This window comes from Heptranchias perlo, chromosome 3 (assembly GCF_035084215.1).
Source record: "Heptranchias perlo isolate sHepPer1 chromosome 3, sHepPer1.hap1, whole genome shotgun sequence".
In the NCBI taxonomy this organism is placed as follows: Eukaryota; Metazoa; Chordata; class Chondrichthyes; order Hexanchiformes; family Hexanchidae; genus Heptranchias; species Heptranchias perlo.
In genome coordinates this window covers 75382081-75403780 of record NC_090327.1, presented here as the reverse complement: position 1 = coordinate 75403780, position 21700 = coordinate 75382081, and the positions used below count along the sequence as shown (strand labels likewise).

At 46.6% G+C, this 21700-nt stretch overlaps 1 protein-coding gene across 4 annotated transcripts in view; it reads right to left on the bottom strand.

The window, feature by feature from the left end:
• The window catches only part of c3h8orf34 (chromosome 3 C8orf34 homolog), a 506019-nt gene that overhangs the window by 67679 nt on the left and 416640 nt on the right, over positions 1–21700 (bottom strand). For all 4 annotated transcript variants that reach the window (XM_067980317.1, XM_067980319.1, XM_067980318.1 and 1 more), the window contains exon 11: positions 18724–18844. In XM_067980317.1, coding sequence (XP_067836418.1) covers positions 18724–18844 — 121 coding nt within the window. The remainder of the gene's footprint in view (positions 1–18723; positions 18845–21700) is intronic.

Below are 21700 nucleotides of genomic sequence, written 5' to 3'. Positions count from 1 at the left end.
CATGGACAAAAGAGCTGAATTCCAGAGGTGAGGTGAGAGTGACTGCCCTTGATATCAAGGCAGCATTTGACCGAGTGTGGCACCAAGGAGCCCTAGTAGAATTGAAGTCAATGGGAATCAGGGGGAAAACTCTCCAGTGGCTGGAGTCATACCTAGCACAAAGGAAGATGGTAATGGTTGTTGGTGGCCAATCATCTTAGCCCCAGGACATTGCTGCAGGAGTTCCTCAAGGCAGTGTCCTCGGCCCAACCATCTTCAGCTGCTTCATCAATGACCTTCCCTCCATCATAAAGGTCAGAAATGGGGATGTTCGCTGATAATTGCACAGTGTTCAGTTCCATTCGCAACCGCTCAGATAACGAAGCAGTCCGAGCCCGCATGTAGCAAGATCTGGACAACATCCAGACTTGGGCTGAGAAGTGGCAAGTAACATTCGCGCCAGACAAGTGCCAGGCAATGACCATCTCCAACAAAATAGAGTCTAACCACCTTCCCTTGACATTCAACAGCATTACCATCGCCGAATCCCCCACCATCAACATCCTGGGGGGTCACCATTGACCAGAAACTTAACTGGACCAGCCACATTAATACTGTGGCTAGAAGAGCAGGTCAGAGGCTGGGTACTCTGCGGCGAGTGACTCACCTAACTCCCCAAAGCCTTTCCACCATCTACAAGGCACAAGTCAGGAGTGTGATGGAATACTCTCCACTAGCCTGGATGAGTGCAGCTCCAACAACACTCAAGAAGCTCGACACCATCCAGGACAAAGCAGCCCGCTTGATTGGCACCCCATCCACCACCCTAAACATTCACTCCCTTCACCACCGGCGCACAGTGACTGCAGTGTGTACCATCCACAGGATGCACTGCAGCAACTCGCCAAGGCTTCTTCGACAGCACCTCCCAAACCCGCGACCTCTACCACCTGGAAGGACAAGAGCAGCAGGTACATGGGATCACCACCACCTGCATGTTCCCCTCCAAGTCACACACCATCCCGACTTGGAAATATATCGCCGTTCCTTCATCGTCGCTGGGTCAAAATCCTGGAACTCCCTTCCTAACAGCACTGTGGGAGAACCTTCACCACACGGACTGCAGCGGTTCAAGAAGGCGGCTCACCACCACCTTCTCAAGGGCAATTAGGGATGGGCAATAAATGCCAGCCTCGCCCACATCCCATGAACGAATAAAAAAAAAATTCTATCACCTAGTCAATTTTGTACCTCGCTGCTACTGTCCCTTTAATCCCATGGGCTTTAATTTTGCTAACAAGTCTATTATGTGGCACTTTATCAAATGCCTTGTGAAAGTCCATATACACATCAACCACACTACCCTCAACAACCCTCTTAGTTACTTCAAAGAACTCAAATCAAGTTAGTCAAACATTATTTTCCTTCAACAAATCCATACTGATTTTCATTTATTAGCCTATACTTTTCCAAGTGCCAATTTATTTTGTTCTGGTTTGTTGTATCTGAAAGTTTCCCCACCACTAACGTTAGGCTGACTGGCCGGTAATTGCTGGGTTTATCCCTCTCCCCTTTTTTTGAACAGGGGTGTAACATTTGCAATCCTCCAGCACCATCGCCATATCTAAGGAGGATTGGAAGATTGTGGCCAGAACCTCCACAATTTCCACCCTTACTTCCCTCAGTAACCTAGGATGCATCCCATTTGGACCGGGTGACTTTTCTACTTTGATTACTGCCAATCTTAAGTACCTCTATCTATTTTTATCCTATCCAATATCGCTACTACCTTCGCCTTTACTGCTACAATGGCAGCATCCTCTTCTCTAGTGAGGACCGATGCAAAGTATTCATTTAGTACCTCAGCCATGCCCTCTGCCTCCACAATAAGATCTCTTCTTTTTATCCTTAAAATCGATCCCACGCTTTGACTATTTATGTTTATAAAAGACTTTTGGGTTCCCTTTTATGTTAGCCACTCACCTATTTTCATACTCTCTCTTTTCCCCCCTAGCTCCCTTTTTTAGATCTCCTCTATACTTTCTGTATTCAGCCTGGTTCTCAACTGTATTATGAACCTTACATTCGTCATAAGCCTCCTTTTTCTGATTCATTTTAACCCCTGTATCTTTACTCATCCAGGGAGCTCTAGCTTTGGATGCTCTTCCTTTCCCCCCTCATAGGGATGTGTCTCTGTACCCGAGCCAACTCCTCCTTAAAGGCCTCCCAGTCTTCAATTACTGTTTTGCCTATCAATTTTTAATTCCAATCCAGCTGGGTAAGATCCCTTTTTAACTCACTGAAATTTCCACCTCCTCCAGTTAAGCATTTTCACATTTGATTGTTCCTTGTCCTTTTCCATAACTATTCTAATCCTAATGATATTATGATCACTGTTCCCCAAATGCCTCCCCACTGAAACATGCTCCACCTGCCCCAATTCATTCCTCAGAACAAGATCCAGCACTGTTTCCTTCCGCGTTGGGCTGGAAACACACCGTTACAGCAAGTTCTCTTGAACACATTTCAGGAATTCCTCCCTTTACACTGTTATTGTCCCAGTCTATATTGGGATAATTGAAGCCCCCCCCACTCAAAAGAAAAAAAAAATCCATGAAAATTAATTATGATGTGTCGCATTTGAAAAGAGTGACCATAGTGAAATTCCCTATTTAACTGAGAACTTGATGGTTGAGTTAGATGGAATGCTGTGCTAGTGAGAGGACACCAGTTTTAATAGTCGGGGTGCCATGTGCATCTGTGCTCCTCTCAAGTAATTCATTTGTTTGAGGAGCATATACCAAGAGGTACATTAATCATTTCATTTGTGCTGCATTTCCATTTGCTGATTTATTGGTTGGCTCTTTTGCATCTAGAGTGCTTACAGCCACACAGTTAATAAAAAAAGAATTGGTATATATCCATGAACTCGGACATTTTACGTCAGGGTAGGAATTTTTTTCCCCTTCAGTATTAAATTTAAGAATTTGGGAAATCATTTTAAGAAAGATTCCAAGCTGCTCAGTTTCTACTTTTTGAAGAAGAGGTGAACACTATGAATGGTAAATACTTGCCCGCACATCACTTGTCCATGCTTGCCCAAAGGAATAAATTAAACATTACTTCATTTCTGTGTGGAACCCTTACAATTCTCCATTTTATTAGGAAATGAGCATTCTAACAGATAGAGTTCGGGTTCGGGTTTCTCACTAGGATTTTCGGTGAATTACTCCCTCTCCTGGAGGATGCAGCCAGCTGCTAGCGGGATTGCATGGCCAAGAATAAGTCTCACACTGCCACGTTACCAACGCCATCAGGGAAATTCCCCAATTTTAGCATTTTGACAGAGACACAATTCTCCAGTTCTGACCTAAGTTGACATTTTGCCCCGACTGACAAAGCACCCATCAGTGATGCTGCACCTCAAACTGACACCTCCAGCAGGCATGGCATCCAGACTGTCAATGCATCGAAGGCTTTACAAGCTCCAAGATCTGGTCAATTGTCTTTGCTGGCCCTTATCCAGGAATTAGCGACCCAGCTCCTCAAAAGGATATCCGAAGTTCAACCAGACTGCAAACTCCATCAAACTATCCCAAGATGACATGCCAACCGAAGCTGACCCGCACCCCGAGGAAGCAAAGCTCTGCAGGCTGACAAGAGCATTCCAGAATGACACTCACCGCCATTCTAAGGAAGTACAACTTGCTCTTCCAGCATCACTCTGAACTAACTAGTCCCACTAAACTTAGAAGTTATTCCAAAGCTCCACGGTGTTGTCCATTAGCCAAGCTGAACTGAGTACACAAACCTCCGAGGTTAGACAAGGCACCCTGCGACAGAACACAACATGCTTTATCAAAGGGTTTTAACAATGCAGGCTGCAACAGCAGCCATCACAGCAACACTTTCACCTTTGAAGCCCTTGTCCCCACTAAAACATTTCCCTCTGCCATTCTATTATTCTCATTAATCTCAGTAGTTAGTGGTGTCACACAGTCCTACCATCTTATACCCTTCATCATACAACAAACAATAGTCCTTGATCAATTCATACCAAGTTTCTTTTAATTCACTCCATACAAAGATACACTACAGTAACCTTTGGCGACACCTAGTACGCTTTCCCAATCCCAGGCTCTTGCAACTGCCTTTCAGCTCATCAGCTTCTTTACAGGCCTCAGGCCCAGCTACTGTCTCGCTTCCTCTTTGGGCTGTGTTCAAAGGGCTCTATCTCAGCAGCAGCCCCATTTCTCATGTGCCTCACCCTTTTAACTCTCACCTGACTGGGGAAAGTCTCCACCCACTCCAGCCTTAATTACTTCTTAAAATTGAGGTCTTTTAAAATGGCCATACCCCTCCACGTATAGGGGAAGTTTCTTAAAAGGGCCACACTTACTCAGGGGTCAGGGCCTCCAGCCACTCTGCTACAATGGGTTCCTAATAGTTTCTTGAGAAGGTGCTGTGCTCCATGTGGTCTCACAGTCTACAATTGATTGTCTGATTAACTACTTTAATTGTGCAATTGCAGTGCTATTAACCTCAGGCTGCTCTAACCTGCATAAGTATAGTATGTCCGCGGGTATAGTCCGCTACATGCCGCATGTGGAAACCAGTGCACTTAGTGTGCTCCATGTGAAGCCCTCTATCTCCATTGTTTGCTGCTCTTTGTCTAGTGAGTGCGTACAGAGGACAGAAGACATATGGTGGACTGCACCAAATGTGCTGCAGCTTTATGTGCAGCAAAGGACACAGGGGGAGCACATGGAGGAAACACCTGTGCACTGCAGACAAAAGGACATATTTTGGGCCTTTCCAAACATGCTACAATTTTACATTACAGCAGACGATGGGCACATGGAGCAAAACACTATGCACTCACTAGTCAAAGGGCACCAAACAAAGGACACAGAGGGTTTTACACAGAGCACACCAAATGCAGTGGACTCCACATGCAGCATGTAGTGGGCTATACTCATGGACTTTCATACAGTGAAATCAAACCCATGGATTTTCACAGAGTGAAGACCTGGCGGATTCCCCAAGATGATTTTGCACAGGATAATTAAGCCAGGAGAAGTGCGAGGCACCAGTCTTGTACAACTACCTAGGAGACCACGAGTCACTACTATGATTAATTTACTTGTTGGTGATACCATCATGAATCACTACAGAGGTTAATAGTACTGCAATTATACGACTAAAATAGTTGATCAGATAATCAATTGTAGCACTACGAATTGCAAGCACACAACTCACCAAAAGCAACTATTCTAGTGATAGATCCTTAATTTACCAGCACAGATTGATTTCAGACAGCAAGGCACTGGGCTCCTGGAAGTTTGAGGAAGAGATATCATCGAGCTGCTGTCCCCGAGCTGGCATCATCAGAGGCCTGGCCCGGAAATGACATCATTAGAGGCCCAGAACCTCTGGATTAAGAGTCAACAGCGGTGTAAATTACATCAAGAAAATGCCAGGCCTATGAATTTTTTAATGTCAGGAGTACATCCCTGGATGCCACTATTTAATTTGGTAATGCTATAATGATGATGTTTGTAAGTGAGGAAGCAAGTATGAAGCTTTGATGGTAAAATTTCACTGAAAACTAAGAGAAACACTAAGAGAAAGCAGTAGAGGCAGTTTACTGTCTGTGTAATGTTAACATGTTAAACAGGAAAACTTCACATTCCCTTCTCTAGTATAGATCTCATCACATGATGTAATCAAATTAAGTGGCGGCACCGGGGGAAACATTCCTGACTAAAAAATGATTTATATTTGTTTCTATTAAATCCCAAGATTAACAATCTGTGGATATTTATGGCAGGGATGGTATTTAACATTACTCTTTAATGGAGAATCCTTACTGATTGAAACTTGCACTAAATTACACACAAACCAAAACCAAATAAGACATCAAAAGCAAGAAAAATGAATTGGTCAGAAATAAAAGAGGTTGCCAGCTGCAAATTCATGCGAAAAATGTATTGTATCATTTTGTTTGGGGTTTTAATTAAAAACAAGAGCCTTCAGCGATTTAAGTAACCTATAATTTGGTAGAAATATGAACTAAATATTCATGGAGTGTGCCTCGCCACAACCACTTAAATCCACATGTGAATGTTACTAAACGAGTACCAACAATTCACATGCAAAAGCATCACTGCACTTTGTGAACATATGGGTTCTTATGGCTGAAGTTTGAGTGATGTTCTTGAACCAGAGTCTACACATTGTTAGGAACATGCTACAACAATTATTATAAGTATGAATTAAATATTCTTGGGCTGTCCCTGACCACAAATAATGAGGTTCAAATGTATACACTTGTAAGTAATCTACTGTCTACAATTCACACGCAACATCAGACCCAACCCACCATGCATACACGAGAACAAAATTTAAGGGCAGAAAAGAAAAAGAATTATAAATGTGAATTGATTGATAAGAAGAAGAAAATACTGGCATTGAAGGATCAACTACTAGGAATTCCACAGAAGGGAGTAAAGGATATGGCAGCTTTTAGTTTGTTTAGAATAGTTATTTGCAGTCAGCTTTATAACATGAAAGAAATATGGGCTAATTTACCTCAGTTTTGCACCTGGTCATTTCCCAGTATATATAAAAAAAGGGGTGCAGAATTGTTAAGTTAGGTCTCCACCCCTGTTGCATTGTGTTGGTACTTCTGGGGTTTCCCTCAAGAGCAGGCTATGTGCTTGTGCCTGGAGAAGGTGCAGGGATTCAAATGCCATGTAAATGAGGTGGGAAAGACATTACCACGTCTCCTCTCTAATTTTCAAGGGTCTTCACTGGGCATAGTTCAGAGGGGAGCGTTGCCTATAATTAGTGGGCACTTCTTTTTCCCAGACTTTCACAGCTCAGAGGATCTGAAAAGGGCAGGCATCAAGTGCATGGAATCACCAAAGAGGCAACACCCCTTTTTTTGCAGATGCAGCAAGGGGAGTTTGGAGCTGTTTTTGGACAGCAGCCAGAAGACCATTACTGCTGCTGCAGGCCTGCCCTCCAAAAACACCATCTCGATACAGGTATGGTAGTATAGTGATTATGTTACTCGACTAGTAATCCAGAGGCCTGGACTTATGATCCAGAGAACATGAGTTCAAATTCCACCAATTGGCAGTTTGGGAATTTGAATTCAGTTTAAAAAAACCTCAAAATAAACAGCTGGTATCAGTAAAAAAGACCATGGGCTCAATTTTAAAACGGAACTGCGGGTGTGTTGGGGGAAGGGGGGCGAAGAAAATCCGGTGGGACAATATTATAAACAAGGAATTCAATAAATCTAATTAAGAGTGAAGACAAGCAATTTCAACGCTGCCTCAACGTGTCTCCCGTGCTGTCTGAAACACGCCATGGGGAACGAGTCATGTTTCAGCTGGCAGCCATTTGGGCATTTGATAGATGGGGATAAAAGATGAGTTATTGTATGAGGGCACTCAGTTCTCTCAGACAAACTTTTGGCTGGAAGATCTTTGTGTTTAGACTGAAAATTCTTGGTTTCCACTCAGAATTGTTCTGTTTATACATATTCACCAACTTTTCAGACCCCCTCAAACTGACACCATCAGATGGGAGCACCTTGGCTGCATTCACCAGTACATCTGAGGACGAGGAACATCACCATCCTCGCCAGGCACGGCGTGCACTTCCGCCACTTGTAGCTCCACAACACAGTGCTGCGCCACAGGCACCTGCACAAGAGCACAGAGGGGAACGACAGAGGGAGTGAAGTCGCAAGAGGCACTACCTTTGTCACAGGGTTTACAGACCAAGGCTCAGCTTCCTGGACCTCTCTGAGGAGCAATGCATACGGAGGCCGAGAGTGAGTCGGCAGGTAGTCACAGACATCTGCAGCCTCCTTCATGCCGAGCTGCTCCCGGCTGGGTCTGGCGGCATCTCATTACCCGTCGCTGTTAATGTCACCACTGCCTTCAACTTCTTCGCCTCCGGATCCTTCCAGGGTGCCACCGGTGATATCGCCGGGGTCTCTCAGTCGTCTGCATACAAATGCATAGGGAGGTCATCGACGGCTTGTTTCGCAGGGCCTCGCAAAACGTAAACTTCCCCATGGACGACCTCAGCCAGACAGAGAGAGCAGTGGGATTCAACTCTGTGGCTGGCTTCCCACGTGTACAGGGTGCAATTAATTGCACCCATATAGCAATCCGAGCACCTCCACACGGGCCAGGGCTGTTCATCAACAGAATGGGGTATCATCACTCCATCAACACTTAGCTCATTTGTGACCACCACAAAAGATTTCTTCATGTGTGCGCCAGATTCCCTGGCAGCTGCCACGATTCCTTCATTCTGAGGGAATCCAACATCCAGGACCTCTTCCATGCACCAAACAGCCTCGGGGACAAGGGATACCCCCTGCACACATGGCTCATGACACCTCTGAGGAACAGTGTCGATACAACAACATCCACATTGCCACCAGGTCTATAATTGTACATATAATAGGACTGCTGAAGATGTGATTTCGGTGCCTCGATCGTTCTGGGGGAGCGCTTCAATACGCACCAGCGAGAGTGGGTCACATTATTGTAGTACGTTGTGTCCTGCACAACGTGGCACAACAGAGAGGGGTACCCGTTGAGGAGGCCCCATGTCCTCATCCACCATCCACATTTGCCATCCACATTGAGGAGGAGCAGGAGCGATAGGAGGAAGAGGACGATGAACCCATGTGCTCGCGAGGCCAGGGAGTCACTCATATGTGAACGGTTCTCGTAAGATCACAAAGTGAGAAGAATCCAGTCCTCACACCACCTGGAATGAGCAGTGCCAACACCAGCCCACCTCCCCCCCCCAACCCCGCACAAAACAGTCCTGCAACTACACATACACCCACTGTAGAGTGATCCACTGGGCGGCATCAAGGAGTCGATTTTGAAATGGTGGCGGGTTGACAGCGGAGGGGGGTGAAGGTGTGCGTGGCAAACCCGCATAAACAAAACTTACAGTTTCTGATGTGATCGCATGGTGATTGCTGATAATTAACGCCCTTTCCGGGTTTCGGGCTTGGCAGCCAGCCTGATTGACAGGCTGGCTGCTGTCAGGAGCTGCAAAGCAAGGCGGGGGGGGGAGCAAGGAAGAGAGCGAGACGTCATTCGGCACTGGAACGGAAGATCGGGGGGGGAAAGAGTGGAAGATCGGGGGGGGGGGGGGGGTGAAGAGGGGGACATCAGACATCGGAGCAGGGTGGAAAGGTTGGTTGATTTTGTGTTTTAATTTCCTTCTATGGTTTTTGATGTACTTTATTTTGTTTCTTTTTCCCTGATCCAGCCCTTCATGCCTGGTTTCACCAGGCGAGAATCAGAAGTGGTGGGCAAGCCGCCCAGGTAAGTTAAAAATCGTTATAATCACTTAATCTGTCACAAGTAAAGTGCCTTAAGTACCTCAATGAGGTACATTTGGCTCTTTAACTGTCATCTAGCCGGCTTTAATTGCCGGCGGGACTTCCGGTTTCGGGTCACCCGCGCGCACACAGGTGCGTTCTTGGAAAACTCGGAAGTCGGCAGGTTGGAGCCAGTTTCTGAACCCGAACGGGATTTCCGGAGCCCCCCCGCCCCTACAATTTCCCCCCAAAATTGAGCCCCAAGTGTCTCCATTCATGGTGAACCTCATGAAAGGGAACTATCACAAAAGCCAGGCAAGAATGGACAAGACGTGGCAGTAGTGGTGAGAATGGTAACATATAACACGACTTCAACAAAAACCAAATATAAATGAAAAACATGACAGTCTGTCAGACACCCTTGTGCATACCCTCCATGATCACAAATCCTTAGCTTTCCGCTTCCTACCGCTTCTACATGGTGCATCCCCTGTGGCTGCAGCAGAGGTAGTGGCAGGTTGCCCATGTCCATGGCCGGACTGCTTAGGTGCTTTCGGCCTACGCCCTATGGGATTTGGAGCCCATGAGGGCCCCTCCAAAGACTGCTCCACCTGTATCTGTGCAGGGGCAGACTCGGCCACCTGGTGAAGAGGCAGCATTGCGGTTACTGGTTGAGAGGGGGGCAACGGGAGCACTTTGAGTGGCGTCCCCACTTCCATGTCCCCTTTCGCCATCATCCCTCTCCTGGACCAGGCCCACATCACCCCTACCACCCTGCCAGAGAACAATTTGGAGGACATGTATGATGTCTTGTAAGGCCAGCTGTAAAGTTTCTGTCTGCCTGTTTAAGGCATCAGAATGTTGTTCACCGTGAGTCCGAACAGCTGTTGCCAGGGCCTGAATGGATTCATTTGTGAGCCATGCTTGAAGCTCAATGGAGGTTAGCCTTCTCTCCATCGCAGACATTCCCACACCTCCCTGTAACACTAACTCAGACATTTCCGCAGTTACGTGTGACACTATCTCAGACAGTTCCTCACATCCCTGCGACACTATCTCAGAGATTCCCTCCCATACCTGTGCCACCATTCCACTCATGCAGCAGTTGGAATCCTCCAACCTCTGCGCTATTGTGGAGAGTGTGCGTGGCACCTGTTCTAGTACCTCACAAAATTGCTGCTGTCCCTCGATCATTCTCCTTTTAAAGGATGGCCCCCAGGGTTCAGCATCTGCGTCCAGCTGAGCAGAGCCTGGAGAGGAATGCACCCACCGACGCGGGCTCTCCCTGCCACCAGTGTCTGTTCGTGCTCACTTGTGTGAGGTGACTCACCAGGTGCCAACCCAACTAACTGACTACTAGGACCCACCGAGAGGTGAGTATCTGTGCTGGTGGATGGCTCGCTAAGATGTGACAGTGCACCCTCAGAGGCCGGGAGCTCCTCTGAGGAATCGCCCTCCGCTGTCACTGCGGTCGTTGAAGGGCCTGTAAGAGACAGACGGCAATATTAAGCATCATCACAGATGTGTCATGTTGTGATAAGTATACTGAGGTGTTCAACATGCTAAGCATTGTTAACATCAATTTATGTTGGGTGTGATGAACGTTAAAGTTGTGTCACCAGATGTTTGTGGGGTGCCAGTCTCAGCGTCCCCGATGGACAGGCACTCGATATTGCAGCAGATCTCCAGGGCCTCCTCCTCCAAGTCTATGAGGACCACTATTTCCTGTGGCCTCCCTCCAGTCCTCGCCCTCTTGCGTGCATTTTGCGCTCTCGTCTGCTAGAAGGGGAGAAAGTACAGACGTGTGAGTGATGGTGAAGTAGCCAACCGATGAATGCATTGCTTTGGGTGAGGCTGACTGTGAAAGAGGTACATCAGAGGGAGACATCACATTGGATCAGGATTGGGGTGAGTGGTAGTGGTGGGGTCACAAATGGGGAGATGAGGAAGTGCAGGTAAGTTGAGGATGAGTCTTATGTGGGTGTGAGGAGTGATGTGATGGGGTAGTCTTGGCAGTGCAGAATGAGTTGGGGGGTGGGGAAGAGGTGATGTACACCACGGAATGCAGGAGAATCAGTAAGTGCACTCACTTTTGCTGACCTAGTTTGGTCATTGAAACGCTTCCTGCGCTGGACCCCAGTGCGGCAGATGTTGCTCCTGCTGATGACCTCCTCTGCCACCTCGAGCCAGGCCTTCTTGGTGATAGAGGCAGGGCGCTTCCTCCTGCCGGCCGGGTAAAATAGTTCCCTCCTCCTCCTCATCCTGGCCAGTAGCACCTGAAGTGAGGCATCGCTGAATCTTGGAGCAGCCTTGCCCCTGTGCTGCTCCAATGGGTCTTCTTGCTCTTCGCTGCAGCAAAATCCATTGGAGCAATGGCCCTTTAAATCTAGACGCTCCAGCTAACAGCCTGTTATGCAGGTGCGCAGTCCACCCATGCCCAGCTTTCGGACGGCAAACCCGGAAACAAGGTTAAGGGCACCAATTAAGTCGCGATCGCGTAGGGAACGGTAAGTTTTTATTATTCGGGTTTGCTGCGCGCCCATTGACCCCCGCCCACCTCGCTGCCATTCCGAAATCGAACCCCATGAATATGTCAGATTGTCATACAAACCAAATTGCTTCACTAATGCCCTTTAGGGAAGGAAACCTGTTGTCCTTACCTACTCAGTCCCACACTGATGTAGTTGACTCTTAACTGCCTTCTGAAGTGGCTCAGCAAGCTACTCAGTTGTCAGGTCAACGAGGGATGGGCAACAAATTTTGGCTTTGCCAACAACACCCACATCCCGAGAATGAATAAAAACAAACAATGAACATCTACTGAAATGAACTCTGAAGGCTATGTGGTCAAACAATTTTTACTTTCCACAACTAAGTTCACCAAAATTTCCAATAATTTCCTGCACTCTAACTGCAACTCTTTCTTACCTCTGTATCTATCCTTCATGCCAGCTACCTTACTTCCTCCTAATCTCTCAATTCTTAAAGTGATGCGAGGTTGAGAGGTAGGTGACTGCAAAGATTCCTCTGGAGCCTTCAAGGACAGAGTTGACTCTCATCTCAGTGAAGCTGCTGTCCCTCAGGACCAGCTTCTGATTGCCATTCTCATGCATTGTCAAGGGAGCCAGGCCCAGGTCTGAAACTCCCTTAGGTGCTTGCATTTGAGGGGCTTTAAAGACGTTGGTTCATTGTCACTATCATCTGTTGCCATTCCTTTCAACTCACTGGTGCATGGCACAGGCTCAGATGTACTACAGGTCGGTATCATTACAGACCAAATAGTGCCAATCAAGCCCTGTGAAAGTGTTGTTTTCAGGCTGACTGTCACAGAATCTATTGGATCAGTAGTAGTTGCCACCCCAGAAGCCACCAAAGTCATTAGAAACACCTAGTGGTACCTTATTGCTTCAGAAATCTCTCGTCACTCTCTCCAGGGTGTTCTTGCCAAGAGAAACTTCCTGCAATGTATAGCAGTGCACTCCTCCAACTTCCTTATCATCTCAACCATACGTAAGGCAACTGTCTCCAGTGATTCCACATGAGATCTATGCTCCTGAATCATTGCTCTTTTGAAGACTTAGCTGGAGATCTGGGTCCATAGGCTCCTCAGATGAGGGCGGTAATTTCTCCACAGCGCTCAGGGACAGTACTCTCTCCCTTATTCCACTCCAAGATTCTCATGCTTTCTACTGATAGGTGCTTCACATAGTGAGAACCCTTCTGACTCACTAATTACTTCCTCCTGAGTGCATGTACCTGGGCTGGCGCTGAAACAGGTAAGATGCCATGTCAGAATTGGGGAGGATGAGGGAAGAGTTATGGATCTTGGTGAGCCTGGCTGTTCATTTGAGCAGCTGGCCTCTTCCTCTATGTCATCCCCATGGATTTCAAAAACACAGAAGCTTGTTCATCTGTGTAAACATTTACATGACTCCTCCTTGAACAAATAGTGGCTGATTGCTTGGCCACTACTATACATAAGGCTAAAAAGACTTCTGCTCCCCCTTGCCCTGCCTTTAATAACTTGATCTTGGCACCTCGTCATCTACTTCGCGACCTCTTACAACCTCTCCTGTTTGTGTTCCTACAAGCTGCAAAGCTTCCCCCTCATGTAGGCGTAACGTTTCCAGTAGCCTTTTCTCAATAAACTATAAGGAGACATTGGGTTGCCCAAGTGTCATCAAACAAAAAAAAATGAACAAAACTGCCCCCTCTTTAGAGGGGCACAACTAATAGAGAACTAAACCATAAAATAAAGGAAACTTATAAAATCAAATAATAATATTACATCTGGTATCCAGTGTGCCCTCCAGTTCCGTTGTTATGCGCTACCTCTTCCTTTGCAATGTCACAGAGTTAAAGAACTATGACTGGCAAATACACTACTCATAGTATCATAGAACGGTTACAGCACAGAAAGAGGCCATTCTGCCCATCGAGTCCGTGCCGGCTCTTTGTAAGAGCAATCCAGTCAGTCCCATTCCTCCGCTCTTTTCCCATGGCCCTGCAAATTTTTTCCCTTCAAGTATTTATCCAATTCCTTTTTGAAAACCACGATTGAATCTGCTTCCACCACCCCCAACACAACTACTCACTGCGTAAAAGAATTTTTCCTCATGTCACCTTTGGTGCTTTTGCCAATCACCTTAAATCTGTGTCCTCTGGTTCTCGATCCTTCCGCCAATGGGAACAGTTTCTCTTTATTTACTTTATATAAACCCTTCATGATTTTGAACACGTCTATCAAATCTCCTCTTAAACTTCTCTGCTCTAAGGAGAAAATCCCCAGCTTCTCCAGTCTATCCACATAACTGAAATCCTTCATCCCTGGAACCATTCCAGTAAATCTCTTCTGCACCCTCTCTAAGGCCTTCCTAAAGTGCGGTGCCCAGAATTGGACACAATACTCCAGCTGTGGTCGAACCAGTGTTTTGTAAAGGTTCAAAATAACTTCCTTTCTTTTGTACTCTATGCCTCTATTTATAAAGCCCAGGATCCCGTATGCTTTTTAAATCGCTTTCTCAACCTGTCCTGCCACCTTCAAAGATTTGTGCACATATACTCCCAGGTCTCTCTGTTCCTGCACCTCCTTTAGAATTGTGCCCTGTAGTTTATATTGCCTCTCCTCATTCTTCCTGCCAAAATGTAGCACTTCACACTTCTCTGCGTTAAATTTCATCTGCCATATGTCTGCCCATTCCACCAACCTGTTTATGTCCTCTTGAAGTCTATTACTATCCTCCTCACTGCTAATTACACTTGCAAGTTTTGTGTCATCTGCACATTTTGAAATAGTCCCCTGTACACCCAAGTCCAAGTCATTAATATATATCAAAAAAGCAGTGGTCCTAGTACCTACCCCTGGGGAACACCACTGTATACCTTCCTCCAGTCCAAAAAACAACTGTTCATCACTACTCTGTTTCCTGTCACTTGGCCAATTTTGTATCCGTGCTGCCACTGCCCCTTTTATTCCATGGGCTTCAATTTTGTTGAGAAGCCTATTATGTGGCACTTTATCAAACACCTTTTGAAAGTCCATATACACATCAACCGCATTGCCCTCATCAACCCTCTCTGTTACCTCATCAAAAAACTCAATCAAGTTAGTTAAACATAATTTGCCTTTAACAAATCTGTGCTGGCTTTACTTTATTAATCCACACTTGTCCAAGTGACTATTAATTTTGTCCCAGATTATCATTTCTAAAAGCTTCCCCACCACCGAGGTTAAACTGACTGGCCTGTAGTTGCCGAGTTTATCCTTACACCTTTTTTGAACAAGGGTGTAATGTTTGCAATTCTCCACCCCCATATCTAAGGAGGATTAGAAGATTATATACCTTTGCTATCACTGGGGAAGGACCAGGCTCCATTTAAACACCTCTCCTTCAAGATTAGAAAACCCCACTGTGGCAAGCAATATGAGTTCTCACAATGGTTTGGAGTTAACATCTGCATTACTGTTTCCAGAAGCTCCTTGTGAATAGGTCAATTTTCCGGTCATCCTCAGGGAATGACAGAGAGAGGGTATTCAAGGTAATGAGGTGAGTCATGCCTTCGTCATTCCTACTATTGCTCATTACACAGTGACCCTCTGCTAAACACCCATGCCCCTTGGAGAATAACAGATCAACTCGGAGATATAAATATGCAATCACTACTTGGGTGAGGCATTAGAGGGTGCTCAACACCCGTGGACTGTGTTCCCAGCATACATTCAATGTCTTCATGAGGGAAGGGGAGAGAACTTGTGAGAAAAAGATGAAAAAAAGAAACAAAGTTATTAGAAAGTCAGGATTACTTAAAGCTTTAAGTAATCCTAAGAAGACTGCATAAAAATGAGCTACAGTGATTAAATGGGTGCAATCAGTAATTGAGATTTTAATTAAGTTTTAATATTGTATAGTGGCATTCAGTGCTTTTGTCAGTGCAATATATTATTTACATCAATGGTCCTGTATTTTTATATCAAGCTTCCCTTATACCAGCGGGATTAGCGCCACAAGGGAAAGAATTTTCAATGGAAGTACTTACTGTTTAACAAACTAAAACAGTACAAAACACGATGCGGCAGATTTTCTCCTCACTGCAATCTGGCGTAAAGAATCACCTATGTGCAGCACATAGAGGAAATTTGGGCAGGAAGGATTGTTAGCGAGCAACATGCACTCTTGATTTTCCATTCTAAATCCCAGCAGGCGGCTGCCTTTCAATTTGTGCAGGGGCCTAGGGTAGGTGGAACCTCGATTTGCCCTTAACTTGGCTCCTGATGGCAGAGGCAGTGGGTCCGAGGGGAAGGGTTTTGCACAACATGAATTTCCTCAGCCCCTACCTCCCTAGCGCTCAGTGACATGGGTGCTGGAATGAATCCAGCGTGCAGGTCAGCCAAGGGGCGGAAGTAGGGCTCAATGGATTGAAATGAAACAATGGGAAATTTAAGTCAACGCTACTGGAAAGGGAGCGATCAGTGAGGAAGTTTATACTCTAAGAGAGGGCCACCAGCAGCTTCCCGAATGGCCAGCTGCTGCCACGTTTCTGCCTCGCCATCTGCAGCCCAATATGTGTCCATACTGGTATGCATGTCATCCTAATATATATTAATGTGCTGACCCCACCCTGATCCTGATACCCCGGCGGAGTCAGGAGCACCCGCTCCAGCTCACGTACACTGGTGGCGTGAGCCAAAGGGTTTTCAGAGCCAATGGGCCTGATTTTAGCAGGCCTGTGGGTTTCCGGCGGGTTGGGTTTCGGGTGCGTGGCCTCCGCGCCCGGTGAAATTAGTGGGTTGCCCGCGCGATCATAGCAGGCAATGTACTAATTGGAATCACTTACCTGCTCCTCCGGGCTCTGCGCTGCTGGTCTGTGCGTCGGGCGGGCTGCGCATGCGCAGTACGATCTGTCAGCTGGAGGCTCTCTACTTAAAGGGGCAGTCCTCCACTGACAGATGCTGCAACCAATGGAACAAATTACAGCATGGAGCAGCCCAGGGGGAAGGCTGCTCCCAGTTTAATGATGCCTCACCCCAGGTATCATCAGATGGGGTGAGGAGGAGGGGGAGGACAGAGATCTTCCACCCGGCGGGCGGGAGGAAGCGGCCTGCCTCTGCCACCACGAAGGCCTGGCTCGAGGTGGCAGAGGGGGTCACCTGCACCACCAACATATCGCCCACCTGCATACAGTGCAGGAGGCACTGCAATGACCTCAGTAGGTCAGCCACAATGAGAACACGTAGTCTTTCCCCTACACTCCGTCTGCCACAACACTGCCCCCACCCCACATCTCCTTCGGCACCGCCAACACTACTCTGTCACATCACCACTCAAACCCCATCCTCATCTTACCTGCACCTACTCACCTCGCCAGTACTCTCCCGCCACTAACACGCAACCCAATCCTCATACAATCTCATGGCTCTATCCCATACTCACCCTCTCGTGCATCTCTCTCACGGCCAGCCTCACTCAACCTGCCACCACCTGTGCTGCAGCCACAGGGCATGCATCGCATATGTGCAGTAGGCAGCGTACGGCAAACGTGTCGTGAGCATGAAGGGGATGCACAAGGGTGTCTGAGGGTTTGCCATGGGTGTTACCTATATTGAATTTCAGAGCAACAAACATCACACATTATATTGGCACCACCACTGCCATGTCTCCGCGAATCCTGTCTGTTGTGTCCAATAATGCCCGCTCCTGGGTATCACTATGAGGACCCACCACTGATGCCACCCATTGTGTTACTGCAGAGTAGGTGCAGGTGTATTTCCAGGGCTCTTCCACGCAGACGACTGAGAGACATCGGCGGTGTACCCGGCTGCACCCTGTAAGGATGCGGAGGAGAAGTTGTGGAGGGCAGTGGTGACTTTGGCAGCGACAGGTAAGAAGATGGTGCTGGGGCCAGCCAGGAGCAGCTCGGCATGAAAGAGTCTGCAGATCTCCACGACTACATGTCGAGTGAATCTGCGCCTCCGTGTGCACTGCTGCTCAGAGAGGTCCGGGGAGCTGCGCCTCGGTCTGTGGACCCTGTGCGGAGGGTAGTGCCCTCTGCGACGCGTCTCTCTCTGCAGTAGCCCTCCCTCCTGCTGTACAGGTGGATGTGTCACAGCACTCTGTTGTGGAGCTCCACGTGTCAGAGGTGGACAGCGTGGACTGCGAGGCTGCTGGGGCTGGTCATGCTGTTCGTCCTCCGAGGATGGCAACGCACCACCCATCTGGCAGGTGTTGGTCTGAGGGGTTGTGCAGGTTCCTCGCACTGGGGCTGCGGTTTCACGTCGGTCTGTCCTCTGGCTTGGCGGGGGGTGGTGGAGGGCAGGGGTTGCCCTACGTGACGCGGTGGCCTCCTGCGTGGGTGAGGGCTCTCCCACCCGCTGTGGAGTGCACCTTGGCAGCTGCCACAGGCTGCTGGCTGGAACACGACCGGTTGAAGGGAGATTGTTTCCCCCAGTCTGTGAAATTCACTGCCTTGAAGCTAAAATCCCACACTTCCTGTTTTGACAGCTGCTTCAGCTCATTTAATGACCTCAACAAGCAAGGTAAGTACACTCAAGTGGAACCCCGCTGGCTTTAATTGCCTGCGGGATTCCCAACAGCGGGGCCTGCGCACGCAGCCCCGCACGTCAGCGCGGCACCCGGAAGTGGCCGGGATCTCGGCACGATCCGGTCACGTGACTGGTATCGGGATTTTCGGGGCCCCCCGCTGGAAACCCGACGCTAAAATCGAGCCCAATGTCTTTACAAATGGTAATAATCCTGCTTCTGTTTTTGCATAATTATCCAGCATTTATAATGTACATTTTTCATAATTATTACAGTACATAGGTATCCTATCAGGGTATCCTATTAGAAGAACTAAATAGAGACGGAATTCATACGTACCAATGAGATGCTTCTCCACCGCTAACAGTTCCTTTGAGGCCAAGGAATCTTTTGGCTGTTTCTGATTCAAAGACCCTCCACTTTGGTAAGACAATACACTAGATTCCCAGAATGGTCGGCGCTGTATGTACAGAAAATAGGGAATATATTTTACAATTCAATTCTGTGAGCTTTGTTTGAATATTTAAATACTTTTTCTTCTCCTCCTCTCCAGAATGCAGCCTCCTCTCTAGCCACTCTTTGGTACCTACCCCTTGTATGAACCTAGACAGTGAGGCTCTAAAATTCTGCACGGGCTCAATCGGTCTTTTACTATAACTCAGATAGGGGACTGGTGGAGCTCCCAGGGAAATGGAATAAATGGGTGAAAATGACGGCCCCCAAGAAATGTTAGGGCTGGAATGCCAGCAGGCTACTTGACCATGAAAGGTACCATGGCTGAACTCAGTTCTGTCCTCACTTGACGTTCACACATGCACACTTTCCGGCAGGGGTCTTCTTCAACTGTTTACACCATTTACCTGGAGTTTCACCAATCTCCTGCCAGAGTTAAAGCAGGAGACCTGGACAACCCCAGCATAATTTCAGGGTCCTGCCATTTTTCTGCAGGCAGTAAATAGGAAAAGTTGTTTGCACCTTGTCATTTTAAACCCTGCTTTCTCATTGTCTACCTGCCTCTAAATCCCACAATAGAAAGCTACCATCAAATCTCAGAGAAAAGAATTGGGTAGATTAATGAGAGCAAAACTATTGCTCCATTTTTGTTTGCTTGAGGCAGTGATCCAAATAGATCCAGTTACAGTCCTGGCCTTACCTCAAAGGTGCAGAACCCTGAAGATTACAAGAGGTCCTATTAACGCTGTTAAATGTACAGCAGAACACAATTATAATGAAATCTGATAGTGTGAAATTTGTAATGAAGAAAAATGTGTGTATCCCAATTCATTCACAATGTAACTAAGTGGACTAACCCTTGGGAAGTTGTTATTTGCTTTACAGCACATTGGTCAAAAATGAGCATCATAAATATACAGTGGATGGGATTGAATTAACAAACGATCTGAGAGTGTTGGTTGGCACATCGCTTTCAATACCTGGATGTGGTGAAGCAATTAAAAAAGCAAATAGATTACTGGGGTATATTGCCAGAACAGTAGAATGCATTCTCCTTTAGAAAATCAGGCAATTTTGCCTCAAACTTGCCTCAAAAAATGACCAGTAAATTTTGACCAGAAAAGCTCGCCAGTCGCTATTACCATCCACGCAGAGCCCATCCTGCTGCATGTAAATAGATGCGAATGGGAATGGCCAAGCTGCCCCTCAATTTCCAGCAATTAGCACCCCTAACCTGACCACAGGAAACACCACCACTTTATAATTGGTGGTTAGAACAGCAGAGCGGTATCCATGTTGCAGATACTACAAAGAGAAGGCCATCTTTGCTGAAATGGGCTGTAGATTTCCTAAACTTTTGCAGCGATTTTTGCTCTTTTCAGCTCTGGAGCTTCCAAAACGGTTCACCAACAGTTAAAGTGAGTAGTGGAGAAATTGAAGTATTGGACTGGGGAAATGGATTTCCCAATGGGAATCATTCTATTCTTGTGTCATGAAGAGAGGAATGAGAAAATGGAAGAGGCTTAGATTAGAGGAATTTAGAGTGAGGCATCACAAAGATCAAAGATGCTAGCTTCCAACATTTTGATACCCACTTCACAAGGTTCACAGACCTAAAGGGTCTTACCTAGATGTCTCTGCCTAGCACTGCCTCAGAAGGGTGCACTACCCCCTGGAGGTTATTGGAGAGTTATGCCACCACTTCAATGAGGACCACAGCATTATCTGTAGCAGTGAAAATGGCCACTGCCTTGAATTTTTTTCCAACTGGACCTTTCCAGGCAGCAGCTCACTACTGTATAAAGGTCACTGTTCAGGCAGGCTTCACCATTCATTACCCCATAAATGGAACCCGTAAAACAAAAAGAGCAAGCAGTCCAATTCTATGCACTGGCAGGAACCCCACAGGTTCAATTGATGGAACACAAGGCCTTGAAAGACCAATATGAAAACCCCATCAATTTTATTAACAGGAAAGGTTTTCATTTAATAAACATTCAGCTGGTGTGAGATGCCAATCATCTTATTTTGCACATTAATGTTGCTACCCTTAAAGCTGTCAAGATGCTTTCATCATGTGGCAATCTACCTCATTAGCCTTGATGACTCTGAACCATGGGTTAGATTTTCAACTTACCATCCAGGTGTAAAACTGGTATTACGATCGTCCATCTGCTATAGAAACCATCCGATTATCATTTCCATTGATTTCAGTATGACATCTATTGACAGAGGGGCTGAACAAATATAATGAAACCCATGGAACTACAAGAAAAATGATAGATCAGACCATTGGCATTCTGGCGTCGTTTTTTAGGTGCCTGGACAAATCTGGTGCAGCCCTGCAGTACATCTCAGCAAGAGTATTGAGAATCATAGTAGCTTACTGCCTGCTGCATAATTTTGCTATGCAAAAAGGATTACTACTTCCTGATGCTGGTGGATGACAATGAAGAGGAGGGAGATGGCCGCAACAGAAGGACGCTTCACAGGAAAGAGAGGAGACGAAGCAACAGATCAATCAGTATGCAGCTGGAGAAGGGAGGCAGCAATTTATTGATAATTGCTTTCACTATTAAAAAATAATTGAGAAGGCAAATAAAAAATCCTTCCCACATGGCAGGTTTCCTTCTCACCCTCAACTACTTCATTAAGACCGGCATTTCCAAAGGCATCTGCACCATACCTCAACAATAGAAATCACAAGGTCTCACATTATATCAATTCAGTTAACTAAGTTGCATGCACCCAGAAATATGAACTAAAGTCAATGTGGTCAATGCATTTTTACTTTCCTGTATAATAAGTTCCAAGTGATTCAGCAATTTCAAAAGTTCACTACATCTGCTTCATACCACTATGT